This window comes from Thermobia domestica, chromosome 2 (genome assembly GCF_964235325.1).
Source record: "Thermobia domestica chromosome 2, izTheDome1.hap1.1, whole genome shotgun sequence".
Lineage (NCBI taxonomy): Eukaryota > Metazoa > Arthropoda > Insecta > Zygentoma > Lepismatidae > Thermobia > Thermobia domestica.
The window spans coordinates 46169323-46187103 of record NC_137455.1 but is presented as its reverse complement, the minus strand read 5'-3'; the positions used below and the strand labels follow the sequence as shown (position 1 = coordinate 46187103).

Genomic DNA, 17781 nt, shown 5'->3' with positions numbered 1-17781 from the left:
TAGTACTGGTTTCGGCTGTCTTGGAACCGTTCATGGGATGCTAACCAATTATGACGGCGCCGTGGAACTTCGTACAGGACCCATTTCTCATCACATGACAACACCTTGTCCAGAAATGGCTCCTTCCTCAGACAAGACAGCAAAGAAACACAGGTGTCTGCTTGCGTTGCCTTTTGACCCGGAATCAAGTTATGTGGGACCCATCGACCCAACTTCTAGTGTTTCCTCAGTTGAAGGTGCTGCTGAATGGTTTCGCCACTCACACTGAATTGTCCCCATGCCGTAAGCGTCGGTGGACCACAAATGGGCAATTAGCGACATCACGCCAAACATTGGCGGCGCCGCAGCGACGATCCCCGGTGGCCCGTCTACCGTTTTGAAAATTATGCCACCAGCGGCAGAGATGCGACAAAACGCCAATGAACCACAAAATTACTCCCCCAAAATGTTAAATCGGCTATATGTGTGATTTAGTTACATTAAGGTGAGTCTAAAAAACACCTTTAAAAAGTACCAAAAAATTACCCCGAAGGGGACTCAAACCACCAACCTTATGATTACTAGGCAAGTGTTCTTCCTACTTCGCTACGATGGCGATGAAGGAAACGTCGCTTGTAAAGGGATAAATCGTTAAGATCTTTTTAATTTGGTCAATCACAGTGCTCCTTTAACCGTGTATATTCGACGATAACTGTTTGGAATTAGATAAAATGTGTTCGCCATGTAATTTTGTAACAAAATGACGCGTGTCTATTTACTTTATTTCATAGTTCTCACATACCCACTTTCTAATGATCGACGACAGTTGTCATCTAAATTCATGCAATTATCGCACTTATCTCAAGATTTTTCACGTCATGATGTTGAGGCAGAGGTTATTCTTGACCCTCGGAGCTCACTTTAGGAACAATTCGTCAGCAAAAAATAATATATAATAATAACCGCATGCACATGACTGGCGACAGTTCGTGTTGGTCCTTTCACGATTCTCCGCGAAGAATCTAAGAAGTGAGGACCAAGACGAAGTTCTCGCTGGTCGCTGCTACGCGGTGGTACTTCAACACCCCGATGCGAGATATATGTTTCGACTCGACGAAACCCGGCCGCCAGTGAGGGCCAAGTATCGCAGACCTACGCAAAAAGCGACAGAACTTTCTTGGTTACTTTTATACATAAGACTGATTTTCTTTGAAATTGCACTTAATTTATTTTAAGATTTTCTGAAAAACTGTTTATTTATTATTCGTGACTAAAAAGACATAATTATTTTATTAACAGCTATATCTCACTTCCTGTTTTACACGAAATAGCATTTTGAAAAGCGAATGAAATCCAAACTGAAAAACTGAATAAAAACGTTGCTCTTCACCAAATTTTCCATCTGATAAAAAGTTTTCTTGAAACACTAATTACAGCATATAAATAATATAATGTACTTACGATTTAGTATAGTACCATTGTTTTATGATAGAATTTATAGTGGGGGGCGCGGTGGCTCAGTGGTAGAGCGTTCACCTCCGGTGCTTGGGGTCCCTGGTTCGATCCCAGCTCGCGCCGTGTGGACTTTGGGGTGGACAAACAACCGTGCTCATGGGTTTTCTCGGGGTTCCGTTTCCTCCCACTTTCTTCATTCCACCATTTCATTCATTTCTCATAATCACCGTCTCCTTTGGCCTAACCGGCATAGGCGTGGGACGTTAAACTCAAAGATTTCATTTCATTTCATAGAATTTATAGTACCTTGTCAAAACGTTTGTCTTCAAACTGTCAAATACAAATCGCCGTAAATTGTGTAATCTACTGTCACAAAAAAATATACCATACTATTTTCGGATCGCTATAAGGAAGAAATACCATACTATTTTGTGATCGGTATGGTAAAATACTATTTTTCCATACTATTTTACCGTAAATTATTAATTATATGTAAACATTGTTATTTTTAAATGGCTGAAGCGAAGTAATCTCACGATGATGTTTTAACATCTGGTCATTAAGGGGGGCAGGAAATCATTTGGGGAGCCTGGCCCCGATGGGCCCCCCGTGGCTACACCCCTGCCTAAGACGTACCTGGAAGATCAAAAATAGTACCCATCAGTATCAACGACCTTCTGAAAACGTTCGGGATGGGCATGGATTCCTTCGCGGTAGAACTTGGTTTGCCGTGAAGCAAAGAAGGTATCAAGTGCATTTTGCACCTTTACTACGGAGTTGAACTTTAGTTCTCTAATGTGAGTGTCCAAGAAATGGTTCAGGGATAATCGGATGGTGCATTGTCCAGGGAGTATGGCGGTTGCAATAGTGTTTCCCATTTAAGGCGTAGGATGGTGTCCCGGGTCACTCTAATCATGTGGGGCTTAGCGTTGTCCCGTAACGGGAGAACCCCTTAGCGATTGGGAAGTGCTGGCTCCAGGGTTTTGAGTTTTTCTTGAACACGCTCTGCTCTGACCAGCTCTCTTGTTCTGCTCTGACCAGCCGGTAGCAGTTCCCGATGCACGATGTCGCGAGCAGTCCACCAAACACACAGCAGGACTTTCTGCTGCATTACTGGTTTCAGCTGTTTTGGAACCAGTTCATGGGATTTTAACCAATGATGACGACGCCATGGAGCTTCTCATCACATGTCAACATCCTGTCCAGAAATGGTTTCTTCCTCAGACGAGACAGCACAGAAACACAGGTGTCTGCACGCGTAGTCTTCTGGCCCGGAGTTAATTCATGTGGGACCAATAGACTCAAATTGTAGTGTTTCCCAAGTTGATGGAGGTGCTGCCGGATGGTTTCTCCACTCACATTGAATGTTAGCCCCAGTTACTCACAGGTCTCTCCACTGTTCGCCTCAATTGCTACCTGAAGATCTTCATTTTGTATGTGTTGGTCTTCCGGCACGTGGTGCGTCTTTCGTGAGTGTTTTGTCACCGTCCTTAAACTTTCTAAACCATCCTTGCACTGTCTGCGTAATCACGACACCCTCACGAAAGGCCTGAGATATCTTCCGCCCCACTGCAGTGGCGTTTGATCCAAGTTTGAACTCGTACAGCATACATGCCCTTATGACGCTCTGTGGAGGTTCCGTATTCACTATGTCCTTACACAAGTTCATGTTGTAACTGAACTGCCACAAGCAGGTAGAATGTTGGATATACCCACACCGACATCTGACCTTCTCCTTTTCTCCATTCGCATTCAACTCACGGTGTAAGGATCAATTGAACACAGACCTCCACAAAAAGCGACAGAACTTTCTTGGTTACCTTTATATATCTCACAGGACATCGTATGTTTCGTATAGAGAATATATCTATATTAAACTTAGTTTTAATATCTCGAGCTCCGGAAGTCGGAATGTCAAAACTCCAGATCCGTGTTCCTCGTGATCTAGTTTACAAAATATATAAAAATCAGGTGGAGTCCACTTTGCTTCCCTGCAGCCTACTTTTCAAACGAAACTAAGTTTTCCAGAGTGTACATTTTGCTTCAAACTGAGTTCTGCCCTGGCTAACATACGTAAATTCGCTTCTATAAGTGTCGTTAAAGTTACACTTGAAATTGTCGTTCGGCATTCTTGTAGCTTATGAAGGCATGAATAATTCAAGTATGTTTGTCACAACATCTACAAAAGAATATTCATTCGTATAGAACCTCCAATACATTACATTAAAAACACATGAATTACACAAAGAAAACTATTGTGCATTAGAGCAGATCTCTTATTAGCGAATGGCCCTACACCCGCGCACTGCTCAGATTGCTCACAGCCTGAGCCTGAGCGCAAGTCCAAATTTAACTCAATCGCGATTAAGATTGTCAAAGATGTAGCGGTTTACGTTGAATATACCAACACTTTATTCACTAAGTCGTCTTAGATTTTTCTCCAATTCCAAAAAGCGGGTGGTTTTTCGTGATTAAGATAGCGAGGGACGAATATAGAACCTGACAATGGGGTGGTACCTGCAAAAATCGGGTAATATGACAACACTAAGCTAAATAGAAAATAAGGTATATCCCTATTTAAGATCACTACACCTGCAACCCATGAAATCCAATTTGAAATCTCATCCACTTAGACTGAGATCTTTTATATTATCATTACTCTTTCACTTTGTTTCTAAATAGTACTGCCACTCTTTCTTTTGTTAACAAAAAAACACCACCTCCCTTTCTTAAAAAAAAGAAAAGAAAAAAATTTAGATCGCAATACACAATTTTATTGTTGATTTGTTGCCACTCCGATAAATGTGAATGTTGTGGTTTTGCATGTGTTGACTGGTTTCTTATCGCAAGTCCCAGACACCTGCAATAGTTCATACGTGAAGGGAACACCGATCATATTTTATTCTATATCTTTTTACTTCCCAATAACGATAGCCATGCCTCTTTGTGAGAAACTGCAACTTATTTTTTTTTTTATTCTGCCAATTGTAAAAGAATACTAAACAAGAATTTCCCTACACGTTAAGACATTTTAAGAAAAAATATCTTCTTTCACCTCTGCAAATTTTGAGCATTTTTTCCCTACGCCGGGGGAAATTTCCCTCCATCTGGCTACTGTGAGCCGAAGATGGGAAAGATTCTTTGCTGTTTCCTCGTCGTTACTTGATAATAGTGCTCTCGAATTTTTGTGACTTATGCAGTTTTCGGTTTTTGAGAAAATCGGTTTTCAAAACCGAAACCGCAAAAGCGGTTTTCAAAACCGAAACCGCAAAAGCGGTTTTCAAAACCGAAACCGCAAAAGCGGTTTTCAAAACCGACATTTCGGTTTTATGAAATTTCACTTTTTTCAAAAACCGGTTTTCGGTTTTTTCAAAAACCGATTTCGACAGCACTACTCCAAACAACGGGATGCAGGGAAACTGTTCGTGCGGCTGTTGGCAATACTGTTGCGGTTGTTGTACCCATACTTTCAAACATATTGTAGTAAAAAAAAAAAAAAAAAAAATCGGGACAAAATGTTATTATGAAGAAAAAAACAAGTGAGTTTCGTTTCACGGTGTAAAGCTACGGTAAAGCTCCAGATTATGGGAATTAAATACTCAAACTTGAAGCAGACCCTTATCCAAAGTGGATCTAGAGGGCGCCCCCCTAAATTTTTACCGGCCCCTCCTAAAATTTTCATGATGGGCTTGCAAATTAACTATAATATAGTGACGAACTATAATATGATTGGATCGGGCTTTTTCTAAATTCTACCGCCCCCCTTCCCCCTACATTTTTGGGCTAGCTACCGGTTTGACTTGAAGTAGTACATTTATAACTACTGGTTGCAATATATTAATAAGATCAAATATAAAAGCCTCTTCTTCATTGCTGAATCCGCATGCTGCTGAATCATCCATTACTCGCTATGATTTACTGTTTTTGTTATATTGCGATAAAGGTTGAAATGGAAATGGTTAATTTGGACCAATTCGATGGTTAAGGGAGGAGATAGAACCTATTCTGAGGCCAAATCGATTGAAAGAAAAAAAAACTGCCTCTCAATATCTCTTATCGTTTTTGCTCTACGAAAATCAGTGTTGAAACAGAAATTAGTAGTAAATTTCAACACTTCCGGTTTTGGTAGAGTGTTGCGGGTTGTGATAATTTGCTCTCTTGACATCTTGAATCGACTGCAGAAAACTGCTTGTCGCAATATATATATTACCATTTTTGTTTTAGGATTAGGATTTAAGGACTAGGCGCCTAAGGCCACTTAGCCCGTCACGTTTTGAGGGATGACGTCCCTCGGCGAGCACACTATCCGGGGAAAGGGAAGGAAGAAAGGATTGGGGAAGGAAGGAAGCGGCCTGGGACCTGTAAGTTAGGTATCACCCCGGCATTGGCCTGGTGTAAATGAGGAAAACCTCATTCAGGGTGACTGGCCTCAAAAAGAGTTTTATACTTTTTCGACAGAGTGGCTCCACCGAGACTCGAACCCGGGTACCATTTTTGTTTAATGACAGTAAATATTGAAGCTGGAAATGGCTAATTTGAAGTATTGTTACGTTATTTGACAATTATATTTCGGAAACCACAAGCTCTAAAACATGCCGTTTCCACTAGTCAATTCTAAATTTTGTGTAGATTTGCAACATTTATACAAATTTTCGAAAGCGTGCCGTTATTTTTGTATTCGACATTTTAGGGGGTGTTTTAAGTCTGCAAGATTAATATTGTTGCTAGAGCCTTGATAAGGGTTCATATCTTTGTGTTAGGCAACCGGTAGAAAAGCTACGTATAGCAAGTTGACGGACATTGCAGGCGCGTAGCTTTAAACAATGTCAAAACCTATGAGATGCTGGCCAACTTCAATGGCTGTAGAACCGTAATGAGACTTTCCGCATATGGATTTAAAAGAGGAAAATATTTCCATTTGACATCATCTATGACTAAGAATCTGAAATTTTCGTTTTAATGTTAACAACAAAAAGTTGCGGAAAGCAAAATAAATCTTACAAATATGACTAGAAACATTGGTGTAGTAGTTTTTTGCTGTATTTGAATCGCGAAATATTATTCTGTTAAAAATCTAGTTCCGAAGAGCTGGGCATCATTCTTCAGATTTGATAGACTGTATTGAGTTTCTAGATATATCCATATATGGTACTGCTCACCTTCTCACCAAGCTTAGAAACCTCAAACATGGATTCCAGATAGATTTAAAAAGATATCTCTCAGTTTAAACAAATGGAGCTTTGTCAAATTTGAAGTGTTCATGGCAAAGACAAACTTATTGACACTTTGAAACATACACCTTCATTGCTGTTGCAGAAACTAGAAATCTTTATGGAAATAGTCTTGTGAAGAAGTGTTTCAACTATTGCACTATAAATTCAATACCCAGTTCATTCTGCAAAACGACTCTCAACACCCAAAATGCTAGATCGACTGGAAAATGAAGAGATGGAAAAGATCGCACATCAAGATCTAACGAAAGACTATGTTTCTCTAAAAAGACATTGTGAAGGGATTATTTGAGAACAAAAAGCAAGTGAACCCTGGGGAAAATCTGTCTGCACTTGAAATTGTAGACAAAGAGTTTCCTCAGGGGCGTCATATCAGAGTTCGCTTCGGGGGGGCAAGAGCACCAACGACATAAGACTTTCATGTTTTGTACTAGTATATTAGTATACAATTGATTAAAGTATATGTGTTCTTTAAACTCTTGGGGGGGGGGGCATTTGCCCCCTCCTGTCCCCTAAATAATGCCCCTGAGTTTCCTACTCAAGCAATTACCTGCCTCAGAGTAAAGTAGACCCTGAATTTTTTTTCTAGGGGTAAAATACTGTAGTGACTGTGAAAAGGCAAAGTCTCTCAGCCCATCCATATGTTTACTACGAAGTGAAGCATATAAGAATGCAATGATTAGAAGCAAATAATTTAGCTGTTTTTTTTTTTTTTTCTACCTAGTCTAGCCATAAATATTGTCACAAACTTTTGGCTTTGACTGTAGAACCTGTTGTGCAGGTGGCAAGGTACAATTTAGCTCAAGGTCAGCCCTGGCCAGTGTGTGTCGAACAGGGAAAGAGAACGGGTGGATCTGCTTCGCTTAAGCATGGAATGGAGTGAGTACAAAAATAGAGTTACAGTGTTTGCCTTGCATAAGGGTGGAAATTCACCAAGTGAGATTTTCAAACTGCTGAAATTTCTGAAAATCAGCAAAAGATTTATTTACCGCACAATCCAGCGGTTTACTGAGACCGGCAGTGTACGTGGCCGGCGAAGGGATGGTCGTCCTCGCAGTGTGAGAACAGTGGCAGCTGTTAAAGCAGTGGCTGCTCGTGTGCGGCGAAATCCACTCCGGAAGCAGAAGATCATGGCACGGGAGCTCAACATGGCCCCAAGATCAATGTCCAGGTTACTTTCTGAAGACCTGAAGGTCAGAGCTTATCGGCGGAGCACGGAGCATTTCTTGACACCACAGCTGAAGCAGCAGAGGAAACTGAAGCAAGACAGCTCCTACGGCGGTACGCCAACAATGGACATCGGCAAATCCTCTTTGGCGACGAGAAAATCTTTACCATTGAAGAGAGCTTTAACCGCCAAAATGATAGGATATATGCAGCAAGCTCTCGAGAAGCTCGTGGGAGATTTCCTAAGGTTCATAGAGGTCATCACCCCTCCTCAGTCATGGTTTGGTGGGGGGATGAGCTATGAAGGCCACACCAGACTTCACTTTTGTGAGCAAGGTGTAAAAACAAGTGCCAGGGTATATTTGGAAACTGTTCTGGAGCCTATTGTGAAGGACTTGAGTGACACCATGTTTAACAATGATCACTGGACCTTCCAGCAGGATTCTGCGCCAGCTCATAAGGCAAGGGTGACACAACAGTGGTTTGAGGCCAATGTATCAGATTTCATCTCCAGTGCTGAGTGGCCTTCTGGTAGTCCCGATTTAAACCCTCTGGACTACAAACTGTGGGCAGTGTTAGAAGACATGGTCTGCAAGAAAAGACCATTCACTTAAAAGTTTGAAGCGTTCCTTGGTGGCAGCAGTGGCGGATTTTCCGATTGATACTCTCCGTACTGCAATAGATGACTGGCTTAAGAGACTCAAAGCCTGTGTGCGTGCCAATGGTGGACATTTCGAAGTTTGATAGGTGCCAATTGTAAAGAATATATGTGGTTATAACATATTAAAAGCAGATTGAAAAATCTCAAACCGTATTTCATATATTCACAAAAAAGTGTGTGACAGAATTTATGGCTAGACTAGGTAAAAGTATGTTTCCTACTTGTGAGTGTTTATTTGTGGAGTTGTGGATGGAGGAGAGAATATAATTTTTTTTTCTATTTATAAGTGAACTGTACAAAATACTAAATTATATTCTGTGTAAGTAAAAAGTTTAAAGTGGTTTCGTACAAAACCTTTGCCAATACTTTCCTCAGAATTCATATGAATATTGTGATTAAGTTTGTATCTACTGGTCGTATACCTGTATTGATGCTTGATGTATAGATAAGTCTAAATGTATTTTTACATTTAGCTTCGAAAAATTATTTCTTCGGAAACAATAACCGCGAATTCAATTAAATAATAGAACCGAATTCAAGGGGAAAACAAGAATTTTAGGAATGATCAAAAAATGCATAAAAAGATTGCGATCTTGGCCAATAATTAGTTTTTGGATCAGGGGCCACAAAATATCTGAACGGCCCCTAAATCGAGATTTTATACTTTTTACGAAATAAGTACATCATACTAAGTTAAGTGATAACTTGGATGTGGCTACATTATATGTAGTTCTCCAGATATAAGGCCTACAAGAAAATTTTTGATTGATCTTTTGATACATGTTTGGATCAGGGGCCACAAAATTTTTCACGGCCCCTAAATCGATTTTTTTATATACGGAATAAGCACATCACACTAAGTTAACTGATAGTTTGAGTTTGGCTATACTATGTGTAGTTCTTCAGATATAATGCCTATAAGAAAATTTTTGACTGAAATATATTGAATCTTTTGATCAAAAATAAATAAATTAATTAAATAAAATTTAAGAATAAATCAAAGTTTAAGGAGAAAATAAAATGAAAAGTTGAAGTCACTTTTCCAAGTTTGCTACAAACTTACTCCAACATCTATATACGTATTAAAATATTTGTCTATAGCAGTTTACTCCCTTGAAGTTCTCCAGCTCGAACATACTATCACAGAGATAATATTCCCACCTCTGAATAATTGTGATCTTTTTTTTTTTTTTTTTTTTCTCTGGGGGTCATTAAAATTAATTCACATATGTATTCTGCAAATTATCTTAGTACAATGTGGGAATCCTTTCGAATTATTATTACGTAAGATAAAATGTTTATTCACAAGCAAGTCATTAAAAGCTTAGATTGAAATCGTACGTGTTAAACATAAGCCGTGCATGCTATGTGATACTATATATAATTATATGTTTTACTTTATGGAATACTAGCAGAATATCTGTTCTTCGCACGGGAACAATACGTTTCATTTTGGACATAAAGGGATGAATTTGGATTTAAACGGCATCGGAAATGTCACTGTTCGTCTCAGCGACCCCGAAAACTATGGATTCGCTAATCAGTCAATTTGGATAATTTATATATATATATATCCCTCCCCAAGTTGCTGGGCTGAATTTGGAATTAAACGGCATCGGAAGTGTCACTCTTCATCTGAGAGACCTAGAAAACTATGAGTTCGACACTAATATCGGTCATTTTCGATCATTTTTAAATATCTGTGCCCCCTCCCTATGTTGCACCGTCAAAGTGAAATGATAAAAAACATCTCAAGCCCGGACTTCATCTATGTGGAAAATTTGATCGAGATCGGTCGGGTGGTTCAAGAGTTATTAAGTCACAAATGTAGTCAATTTCATTTTTATGTTTTTTTTTAATATTTCCCCCTCCCACTTCCCTAAGCTGTACCGTCAAAGTGAAATGATAGAAAACATCCTAGGACTGAACCTCATCTATGTGGCAAATTTGATTCAGATTGGTCTAGTGGTTCAAGAATTGTTAAGTTTTACTTATTTTTATATATATATCTCCTTCCCCTCCCTTACATTGTACCATCAAAGTGAAATGACAACAAACATCCCAGGCCCGAACTTCGTCTATGTTAAAAATATGATCGAGATCGGTCGGGTGGTTTAAGAGGTATGCAATCACAAGCATAGTCAAATGTCCCAAAGCACATTGTTCAAATCGAATCCTCTTTACTTCAAAATAATGATACCTGAATCGAAAAATGTTAAATTCTAATGATGCTCCCTTCTATTTTCCACTTCTTCTATAGAAAGAAGTTCCTATTGTAATCACATGATTCATTAAAATTTCAAACGTAGAATTAGTATTTGAAAATATGTGGCATGTTCCAGCATGTGTATCATTAATTTTTACTATATCTAATAGTCATAGGAATTTCAATAAACACTCTAATTTTTGTATAAGCGAAAGGTCAACAATATTCTGTGTATTCTCTAGCATAGTTAGTATTTGAGTTTCATATGATTTACATAAAGTACTTGCTTTCTTTGTAGTTTGGAAGTGCTGAAAGCGGATCACAATGTCCTTCGCCAGTTACCAGGATCACTTACCAAACTTACGAAGCTGAGGTCTCTTTACCTCGGGTACAACAATTTAACAGATATTGAAGAAGTGCTCCTAGCCATGAAGGCACTTTCTTTGGTTGTAAGTATCGAAATTTTATTTATTTTTTCTTCTTTAAATTTTGGATTCTCTATTGTTTTTTTTTTCTGTTGAAAGTTAAATATCATTATCAAAGACCCATATTAATAATAATAACTTTACATCTTTTTTTCACTGTGTATAATATCTTCAAGGATCCTTCGTAACTATATGGTTAACTCACGTTTTTTTTTTTTTTTTTTGCCCAGGAAGCCTGGGTTCGATTCTCGGTAGGGCTCATGTGGTTCAGACCACATGTTAAGCTGTAGGATCACATCTCCTATAGACTAGCAAGAGCTTGGATGCAACCCCCCAAAATTACCTTTTCTCCCCTCAATTTTTTACCATTTTGCCCCAAAATTAACATTTACTCCGAAAATTACCTTTCCTTCCCCAAATTTATCAATCTTCTCCTCAATTTATCATTCTGATCCAAAATTACCATTCTTTTCCCAAATTTTGCATTCTTCCTCTCAAATTTACCATTCTGCTCAAAAATTACCATTCTTTCCCCAAATTTACCATTCTTCCCCTCAAATTTACCATTCTGCTCAAAAACTACCATTCTTTCCCCAAATTTATCATTCTTCCTCTCAAATTTACTATTCTTGCCCCAAAATTCCATTTTCCCCTGAAATTTACCATTCTGCCCAAAATTACCATTCTTTCTTCAAAGGACCCCGCACTTTTCTTATGGAAAGTGGCTTTCGGCTAATGTTGTTGAAACTTCGCTGGTTGATAGTTCTTAACATGTGGATCAAAAGTCTCAATGGGCACAAAGACCGAAATCCACTCCTTCCCCCCCCCCAAAACCGCCTCCAAGTAGCTGGGGGGGATTGAACTGATTTCAGCATGTAAAACAATTTGTTGTTTTAATCAACTCAACAAGGACCCCAAACAACCACATGTTAGACTATCAAACTACCTCACTTGACACCGCTCTTTGCCCCCCACATCCCCCCCCTGCGAATTACCTTACGGATGTTCCATATTACTGTAGTTTATAGTTGCGCGTATGTGTTGAAATACATACAGTTTTGGTCTCACCGACGATATAATGGGTTTCATGTATCGCTGATTACGAATCTGAGGTGAGAGTTCTAGAATTCAAGATGGATGATCAATATGGCGGATCAAAAACACGAAACTCCTGAATGTAGCCACAAATAGCTGTTTACTAGGGTATTTTGGGTCGTTGGTTACGAATCTGAGGTCAAAATTCTTGAATTCAAGATTGCAGATCCAATATGGTGGATAAAAACGTCGAAGCCACAAATCGTAGTAGACTAGAGTGTTTTTAGATCGCTGTTTAAGTACGCAACATTCCTTGATACTTCAGCCACCATGTAGAATTATTCTGCACCCTTGCCCTTTACTAAAACCCACCACAGATATCTTAATGCTGAACGGTGTTAAAATAATTAATCAATTATCTGTTCATTATTTTCATCATTTCGGTTTGCAGCATCTAATGTGGTACTTAGCAATGAGTCATCGGGATATCTAATATTCTGTAAATGTCGTGCATGGCCTAAATACCACAAGACACTTGCAACGTGCGCACATGTACCTAATGTACGAGCACCGCTTTGACATGTACAGTAGTAACCTTGAATAACATTTTGATCATAATCCTGGTCATTGTGTTAGTAGACAGAGGATACCGCGATGCAATTCCTTTACTGGAATATTTAGGAATTGATCATAGAATGCCCGTACTCCTACTACCACGTGAAAGACAACTATCAACAGAAGAAGCGAATACTTCTCGACTAGTTACTAAAAGTCGATGGATACTCGAGGCAAGAAACGGGCATCTAAGATCTGTTTTTAAGTTTCTAGCACAGACGTTGAATCTGCAACATGCAAAGAAACTGAATAGTTTCTATCGCATAGCTGGAGCTATTTTGAACAGATACCATCCCGTTATTTTCATGCAAGATGCAACCATTGAATTAGCTAGAGAAATGAGAAATAGGTCAATCATGCCGAACGTTGTTAAAGCAAGAGCGGAGGTAGATAATCTTATTAGAAGGAACGGTCAATGGGTACCGCTGAATGATCAAGGCCTAATTGATTTCTCTGTACTTAACTTAAACTACTTACGAGATTTGACTGTAGGCACATATCAAGTAGATCTCTCATCCTCTTACGTCCAATATAAACTAATACGAGATAAGGATGAGCAATTCCAGCTTGACGAAAACGTAACTGAACCGGGATTCCTGCGCATACGTCTCTACTCAAGGTTCCGCAATGCAACTAAGCATCAAGTTTTCATAGCATATGTAGCCAATGATGAAGATGACCAGGATTATGATCAAAATGTTATTCAAGGTTACTACTGTACATGTCAAAGTGGTGCTTGTACATTAGGTACATGTGCGCACGTTGCAAGTGTCTTGTGGTATTTAAGCCATACACGACATTTACAGAATATTAGATATCCCGATGACTCATTGCTAAGTACCACATTAGATGCTGCAAACCGAAATGATGAAAATAATGAACAGATAATTGATTAATTATTTTAACACCGTTCAGCATTAAGATATCTGTGGTGGGTTTTAGTAAAGGGCAAGGGTGCAGAATAATTCTACATGGTGGCTGAAGTATCAAGGAATGTTGCGTACTTAAACAGCGATCTAAAAACACTCTAGTCTACTACGATTTGTGGCTTCGACGTTTTTATCCACCATATTGGATCTGCAATCTTGAATTCAAGAATTTTGACCTCAGATTCGTAACCAACGACCCAAAATACCCTAGTAAACAGCTATTTGTGGCTACATTCAGGAGTTTCGTGTTTTTGATCCGCCATATTGATCATCCATCTTGAATTCTAGAACTCTCACCTCAGATTCGTAATCAGCGATACGTGAAACCCATTATATCGTCGGTGATACCAAAACTGTATGTATTTCAACACATACGCGCAACTATAAACTATAGTAATATGGAACATCCGTAAGGTAATTCGCAGGGGGGGATGTGGGGGGCAAAGGCGGTGTCAAGTGGGGTAGTTTGATAGTCTAACATGTGGTTGTTTGGGGTCCTTGTTGAGTTGATTAAAACAACAAATTGTTTTACATGCTGAAATCAGTTCAATCCCCCCCAGCTACTTGGAGGCGGTTTTTTGGGGGGGAAGGAGTGGATTTCGGTCTTTGTGCCCATTGAGACTTTTGATCCACATGTTAAGAACTATCAACCAGCGAAGTTTCAACAACATTAGCCGAAAGCCACTTTCCATAAGAAAAGTGCGGGGTCCTTTACCATTTTCCCTTCAGATTTATCATTATGTCCCAAAATTGCCAATCTTTCACAAAATTTACCATTTTTCCTCTCAAATTTATCATTCTCTTCGAGTCCACGTCTTATATACTCTTAGTGCTGAAAGAGACGCTAAATCCTAATCAACCAACGAAGCAGTTCTGTTCCGACATCGAATGTATGTATGCTAATACATCAAAGTATAGGGTCTATTTAGTGTGTAGGTATACTAGTATAAAAGCTCGTGACACCTATTTGCAACATAATAAGGGTGATTCTAACTTACACAAGTCTGACATTAGCATCTTTTAGCAATCTGTGACTTGTGTATTTTAGCCTTAGGCATTTATCAGTATCATCCCCTGTTTTTCTTTTAAATAGTTCAGGCATAAAATAATAATGTCAGTAGCGTCATTTCAGATTTGGCTTGGGGGGGGGGGAAAGATCCCTTGATATAAGTAAAATTTCGCTTTTTCACTGACTTACTACTATTCAATTGATAAAATCTATATAAATCTCAAACTCAGGGGGGCAAATACCCCTCCCTGCCCCCCTAACTGACGCCTCTGAATAATATATTTTTTTGAGGTGCCTAGTATCAAAAGCCGCTAAATCCATTTTTTTAAAACCGAAATTGAGTTGTAGATCGGTTGTTATATGTTTGATCTAATGGAATTCCACGGAAACAGAATCTTGTTTAAAACCTTAATATTTCATGCTAAAAAAAAAAAAAAAAAAAAAAAAAAAAAAAAAAAAAACTAGTTCAAATATCGGAATTCGTACGCATGTATATGGAGCTTCACTGCACGTTTTGCGAGATTACTCGAAACTAAGCGAAATGGATGTGGCGGATTTTGATACCTGGCGCCTCATTTGTGTAGTTTTCTAAGGAACACAAAATTCTACTTATTAGTCAATTTTTTGGGAAGGTCTTCATTGTTTCTCGGTTTGTCATCTAAGCCAATGAAATCATAATAAAATTGAAGACTTATTCTTTCAGAATGGGGTACATATCAACAATAGAAATTATTCCATTAAGTAGTTCCATTAAGTGATATTATCTAAGTAGTAAATAATTACGTGGAGAAATTTCAGGATTAATTTTTATATTCCCAATATTTTATTAAAGTGTGGAAAAGTGGGAGTGAGACTGAAGAGCACACAAACATCAAAATTACACGAGACAAAAGAAATTTGGTGACTTCAGAATCGGATAGTTCAAAAAGGTAGAAAATTATTGCGTTGTCAGTTGTCCGTTCATCATCCCTTGGCTTGTCCGATTGTCAGTTTTTTTTTTTTTTTTTTTTTTTTTTTTTTTTTTTTTTACTGTCATAACTTGTGCGATTTGTTTCGTGTTGATTAAAATGTTGCAAAATAATTAATTTATTTCTACACTTTAATTAATTTATTTTTAGTTTAATGTCCCACGTTAACCACCAAGGCCACGAGAGATAATGATGACGGTAATAAATGAAACAGTGGAATGAAGAAAGTAGAAAGAAATGGGAGAACCAGAGAATGATCACCCACATTGTGTTTGTCCACCATAAAGCCAATTTGGGACGAGCTGGGATCGTGGCAGGGACCCCACGCACCGGAAGTGAGCGTTCTATCACTGAGTCATTGCTAGCCCGTGTTATTATTTTAATTATCTATTTTACCTCGTATTATTATTGTTTCATCTCGATTCGATGGAGATATGATAGCTCAGTGGTAGAGTGCTTACCTCTGGCGCCTGGAGTTCCTGGTTCAATCTCGGCCAAGTAAATTTGTAGTGCACAACATCGTGAGTGGGGGTTTTCTCTAGGTACTCCCGTATCCTCCCATATTGTCATTCCACAAATTCTTCGATCATCATTCACTTGTCTTAATCATCCTGTAGTCTCCCTTAGTCTAAAGGGTATAATCGTGGGATATTAAACTAAAATATCTCGGTTGGGGGGCAAGAAAAAAGGGCCCGCGAGATTTTAACTGATTCTCGTAATACTCGGCGAGAGAAATCGATTAGTGAAGGAATTTTCAAAATCGGCGCAGGCAAACATGAAGAAAATCGCATTTTTATGTACCGGTTCAAAATGGGGAAGAAAAAAGAACCCGCGAGTTTTTAACGGATTCTCGTAGTACTCGGCGAGAGAAATCGATTAGTGAACGAATTTTCAAAATCGGCGCAGGCAAACATGGAGAAAATCGCATTTTCATGTACCGGTTCAAAATGGGGAAGAAAAAAGGGCCCGTGAGTTTTTAACTGATTCTCGTAGTACTCGGCGAGAGAAATCGATTAGTGAACGAATTTTCAAAATCGGCGAAGGCAAACATGAAGAAAATCGCATTTTTATGTACCGGTTCAAAATGGGGAAGAAAAAAGGATCCGCGAGATTTAACTGATTCTTGTAGTACTCGGCGAGAGAAATCGATTAGTGAACGAATTTTCAAAATCGGCGCAGGCAAACATGGAGAAAATCGCATTTTCATGTACCGGTTCAAAATGGGGAAGAAAAAAGGGCCCGTGAGTTTTTAACTGATTCTCGTAGTACTCGGCGAGAGAAATCGATTAGTGAAGGAATTTTCAAAATCGGCGCAGGCAAACATGGTGAAAATCGCATTTTCATGTACGGGTTCAAAATGGGGAAGGAAGTCGCATTTTCATGTACCGGTTCAAATCGGGGAAGGAAAAACTCGCGGGCCCTTTTCCTTCCCCATTTTGAACCAGAACATGAAAATGCGATTTTCTCCATGTTTGCCCGCGCCGATTTTGAAAATTCTTTCACTGATAGATTTCTCTCGTCGAGTTCTACAAAAATCAGTTAAAATCTCGCGGGCTCTTTTTTCTTCCCCTCAACCAGTATCTCATTGCAAGACGAGACGTGATAACCGGAAGTCTCGTGCGCATCCCTATCAGTTTCGATTCCCAGTACGAACTATAAGGATAAGATTTATAAATAAGTATGTGTTGATATGGACGACAGTCTCTAAAACGTATGATAGCAATTTCTTCTATAGCCAAACCTGAACATGTAACTTGTTAAGTTTTGTGGCCAGACATATATAAACATGTTTTTTTTTTTTTTTCTGGACAGTTCTGATATAATACGAAAAGAAGGCATTAATGGTGGATGCATTATCAATTATAAAGAAGTAATTTTGTGAAAAATAAAAAGGAAAATGCAGAAAATCTTCGGAAAATACAGTTAAAATTGTTTAAATATATTTTATCTTTAGTGTTATTTTAAAACATTTAGTGAGTAAAGTACGTTTTAATTAGTTATACAAATTCTGAAATAACGAACTTAGGGCTAATATATATATACTGTAAGTTATAAAACTCTTATAGTTCGCATTCCACGTTGAGCTGTGAGCTGTGTTATT

General features: G+C 38.7%; 1 protein-coding gene across 2 annotated transcripts in view; it reads left to right on the top strand.

Annotated features, from left to right (window-relative positions):
• The window catches only part of Phlpp (PH domain leucine-rich repeat protein phosphatase), a 380272-nt gene that overhangs the window by 215741 nt on the left and 146750 nt on the right, over nucleotides 1–17781 (top strand). For both annotated transcript variants that reach the window (XM_081740804.1, XM_081740811.1), the window contains one exon: nucleotides 10998–11148. In XM_081740804.1, the coding sequence (XP_081596930.1) occupies nucleotides 10998–11148 (151 nt within the window). The remainder of the gene's footprint in view (nucleotides 1–10997; nucleotides 11149–17781) is intronic.